The sequence below is a fragment of the Aplysia californica genome, unplaced genomic scaffold (assembly GCF_000002075.1).
Source record: "Aplysia californica isolate F4 #8 unplaced genomic scaffold, AplCal3.0 scaffold00911, whole genome shotgun sequence".
NCBI classification, from domain to species: Eukaryota; Metazoa; Mollusca; class Gastropoda; order Aplysiida; family Aplysiidae; genus Aplysia; species Aplysia californica.
Genome location: NW_004798181.1, coordinates 224,815 through 229,778, shown reverse-complemented (window position 1 = coordinate 229,778; position 4,964 = coordinate 224,815). Strand labels below are relative to the sequence as shown.

The 4,964-nt window shown below is 41.4% G+C and overlaps 1 protein-coding gene across 1 annotated transcript in view; it reads right to left on the bottom strand.

Annotated features, from left to right (window-relative positions):
- Positions 1-3,263: 3,263 nt before the first annotated feature.
- Positions 3,264-4,964, bottom strand: part of LOC106013450 (multidrug resistance-associated protein 1-like) — a 2,612-nt gene continuing 911 nt past the window's right edge. Inside the window, exon 3 of the mRNA XM_035972927.1 lies at positions 3,264-4,900. Within this exon, the coding sequence (XP_035828820.1) occupies positions 4,789-4,900 (112 nt within the window). The 3' untranslated portion in view covers positions 3,264-4,788. The remainder of the gene's footprint in view (positions 4,901-4,964) is intronic.

Here is a 4,964-nt window from a genome sequence, read left to right as displayed (position 1 = left end):
CTCACTCCCCCCCCTCTCACTCCCCCATCCCTCTCCTGAAAGTAAAAGATTTCTGGGCCTAGACCAGTAGCACAGCTTACAGACAGCCTGACAGTTTTGTAGATGTGCTTAGTATATTACATCTACCTTATTTATGAGGTTATGTTCGGTTCCAGGCTTGTTAGATAGATACATTATTTGTCAATAACTGTAGATTTGGTTATTGCCTTCTCAGAAATGTAGATTATATATCTTTTTCTGGACTGATGACATGCGTATTCGTTTGAAGAAACTGAAGATTTGGTTATTTGTTAGTGACTGTCGATGTGATTATTGCCATCTCACCCATGAGGCTGATGTTCATGCTGTCCTGAAAGCCTTGCTTGGCAAACACCACAATGTTGATGATGTTGGAGGCCACGCCGAACAGACTGAGGAGACCAGAGATGACCACCACGTTGACCACTTGGACAATGAACCACTGTTGGTCGCTTACAATATTTGCATAATATGAACCAGAAGGTGATGGTGTTGTCAGTGGCAAGCTCTGGTTGTCATCGCGAGAGTAAATTGAGTTTTTTCCCCATGTATGGGAAATCGACATTCTGGGTGGGAGAGACGTGTGGGACATCGACACCACAGTTACTTTAGCGCCAGACTCCTCCCCTATTTCAGGCACAGACCTTGATTTATACACTCAGTACAAAGGACGTATGAAAGACAAAAAATAACGATAATTTAAGATCGTTCTTTCTGTTTGATTATGCAATACGTCTACATCATAACAGCTATTCCTTTAAAAAATCATTAAAATTGTTCGATAAGAGTGTGTTACTTGTTAAGATAAATGAGTTACATAATTATTTTCGATAAGACTGGCCATTTATCCCTATTAACGTAGTTGGATGGTTTTAGTAATGCTGAACGTCAGAGCTGAAAGTCTATAAAACCATTATTTTCATCATTTAAAGCAGACATCCGGCACACAATTATAAAGATCCAAATGCCCCAGCCATTGCAGCTACACTATCGACCATCAGTCAAGACGGGTAAATGCCTTCGTTTGTCAAACTAAAAAAAACCACAAATCTTTGTTTCGTCTGGCTTTGTCCCCGCGTGCTCGTTACCACATTTGATTATTTTTATTTTTACATCATAGCTTATAAATCGACAATTAGGAAACTCCAGACAGGTGTCTGTAATAAATTGTAATTATAAGTCGACCCACAGTGGTAATGAGAAACACAGTGCATGTTTGATCATCGATTTGTCCTCACGTCATCGCTATAATAATAATAATAATTTATTATTTGCCTCATATTTTCCACTCGTGTGAACAGGGTCTTGTCCGTTTGATCGTTGGTGATTTGTCTCGCTTTATTGGACTTTCCTGAGTTGAAAAAAAATTGTGTTTTGGATAATGATAGATAAACGGTATGCACTTTACAATATTATACATTGTTAGTTTAGTACAGGGTTTTACGGCGCTCACAACTGCATAAGTTATACATTGTTAGTCTAGAAAAATTGTTAGTCTAGCAAACACGATGTCATTCTAAAACAATATTAATTTCATGGGAAGCACACACTGTAAGCAACTCTTATACAGGCGCTAGAACACTAACATACTGACGAGATCTTTTGCTGTCTAAGGTATCCATTCCCATCTAGATGAAGCCAGAAAAGTTCGTGTAAAGTGCCTTACCCAAGGACACAACGCCGGGTCTGTGCCCCGAATCTCAAAACTACCAACCTCACGATTACGAGTCCACGCATTCTGACAGCTAGAAAGCCGGCGCCACCGACATTATTTATTTAAATATTTTATGAGGCGGGTTTCGACTCTGCCTGTCAAGGCCTACTACCCGGGCTGAGAGGAATACAATGCCACAGCAGGAAGACCCGGGCTGAGAGGAATATTATGTCACTGCAGAGAGACCCGGGCTGAGAGGAATATTATGTCACTGCAGAGAGACCCGGGCTGAGAGGAATACAAAGCCACAGCGGGAAGACCCGGGCTGAGACTGAGAGGAATATAATATCACTGTAGAAAGACCTGGGTACGCGATAACAAATCCTCTGTATACGAGAATCAAACATGTGTCCTCTACGAGTGACGGTGAGCGCCATGACATCACACCATAGACGCCGGTAACGTTTTTGTCTATTGTGAAAGGATGGACACCTTGTCTCAATTGTGGCGTCGGTCGCCTAATGGTTAGGCTCCCGGACTCGCAACCGTAAGGACGTGGGTTTGAATCCCGTCAGGGACCCGACGTTGTGTCCTTGGGAAAGGTATTTTACAAGAATTTTCCTCAGTTCACTTGGGTGGTAATGGGTAGGCAGATATGGACAGCGAAAGATCTTGTCAGTTTGTTAGTGTTTAAGCGCTTAACCAGCTACTTGCACTGTATGCTTCCCGGGATGCTGAGAATGTTTCTGGGTATTCTATGGTCTGCTGGGGTAATAATATAATGTAAAGCGAATAGAGCTTGCTGTTGAGCGGAGGTATGCGCTACATAAATGCTATTTATTATTATTAAATACACCTCCATTTTGTTCAAGGGCAGGGTGACATTTTTCGCCGAAAATCTCTACATGTTATATAAAAAGAAGTTCAAAGTCTTTACAAGTGAGTCGCCATTTTGTTCTCTATTGAAAGATAGAAGGCACACGAAGCAGGGGCAGACCAAAAAGAACTTTTTTTTTGGGGGGGGGGGATCTGAATAGATGTATGACGGGGAAACACCAAGATACTATAGGATTCATGAGATTACTCGAGCAGAGAAATGAAGGGGGCACCATGGGTTGGTCCTGACATACAGGGTCGACGTCCGCTATCTAAATAATCTAAATTGTGTCGGTGGGGTCATAAAAAAACATGCATTTGAAATATGCATTAATCACACACAATTCACCAGCATATTTTTAATTTCATCAGGCACCCACCTGGAACCGATAATTATTCCTGTTCCACTAAGCACTCAATAATCTCCATTCTCTACAATACTTTTCTGCTTTTGCGATATCTCCGTTAGTTCAGTGGCTATCATGCTGGACCAAGGGGCAGAATGATCTTGATCCGAATCCCAGACTGGTCGTTCTTAAACTCGAGTCGTTTTGTGGAGTTTTCAAGGTTCTCAACCCACTTGGCTCGGTTCTTCTATCGGAGACGGACGTTAAATGCGAAAGTTTTACCCCTTAAATAACGCAACAGAGTTGCGATAAGGATGTTAAACCAACACATGCGTCTTGGAGAAACAAAAACAGACAACTTAAATGAGAACATGTTTTATATCAAGTTTAATAATTTCTGCCTGCACCAATACAACATGGTAAATGGACTACAAAGCTAAATAGTATCACAAAAAAATTTCAAATAGTAAATAGTATTATAATAGTTTGGGAGATCTTTTGGGATGAGCAAAATTTTAGTTAAGTAAATAGATGCAATATGGAACTCCGGAGGCTAGCCAGTTCTTCTAAAAATTACCCATTTTCTGTGGGGATGTTTGTGGAAGTTACGTAATGCCTCTGAAAGTTACCCAGTTTTTGTGGAACACGTAGTTAGAAGCCAAGTACAAGTCTCTGGACGTTGCTTTTGATTGATTGATTGGGTAGATGTTTTACGGCACTATCGACACAATTTTGGTCATTTAAGAAATTTGCCAAAATGTCTGTAGAAGATAAGTAAATGTATCGAACATCTTCCCAAAGTATCGGGAAGTTACGCACATCCCGTGGAGACCACGTCACATATTGCAGTTCCACGACGACATACATAAAATATTTTAGTAGGCTTATTATTTTATTATAGTAGAAGGTTTTACGGCGTTCGCAACTGCATAAGGTCATATGAGCGCCATTTAGTAGTAGGCTTATCAAGTTATCAAAAGTCAAACATAAAAAAATGATCACGTCTCCAACGTGCGTCAAAATTGGCACGTAATGTTTTCCTGGTTCATACGATGTCTTTCAAAGTCAACCGATGTCTAGCGAGGCAACCAGATGTTTAACAAGGCCATATCAAGTCTAGTGAGTTCCAACGAAATAATATAGTGAAGTAGTGAAGTGAGTTCATACAATGTCTAGCAAAGTCATCCGATGACAAGCGAGGTCACATGATGTCTATCAAGGTCAACCGATGCTTAACAAGGTCAACCGATTCTTAACAATGTCAACTGATGCTTAACATTGGCACCCGGGCGATGTCTAACAAGGTCATATGATATTTGGCGAAGTCATACGATGTCTAGCGAGGTCACATGATTTCTATAACAAGGTCACATGATGCCTAACAAAGTCTACCAATATCTAACAAGGTCTACCAATATCTAACAAGGTCTACCAATATCTAACAAGGTCTACCAATATCTAACAAGGTCACCCAATATCTGACAAGGCCACCCAATATCTAACAAGGCCACCCAATATCTAACAAGGTCACCCAATATCTAACAAGGTCACATGATGCCTAACAAGGTCAACCAATATTTAACAAGGTCAACCAATATATAACGAGGTCAACCAATATACAACGAGGTCAACAGATACTCAAAAGGGCAGCAGGTGTCTAACAAAGTCACCAGGGCGATATCTAACAAGGTCTACCAATGTCTACCATACAAGGTCAACCAATATATAACGAGGTCAACCGATACTCAAAAGGGCAGCAGGCGTCTAACAAAGTCACCCGGGCGATATCTAACTAGTAGTAGGCGATATCTAACTAGGTCATCCAACCGGTGTCTTCCGAGGTGACCCGAGACCCCCCGGAGACAGCCGAGAGCCGATGATTTCCCAGTGACGTCAGACCAGGTTGGCCTCCTTTGCCATGGAGTAGAAGACAGAGTCCGTGTTGGCCAGCAGTTTGTCCGGTGTGTCCAGCTCCTGTATCCGGCCCGCGTCAAGAACCATAATCCTGTCGTCACGAAAAGGAAGCAGAGAAGTAATACTAATATTTAAGAATATTGATAGAGATAATA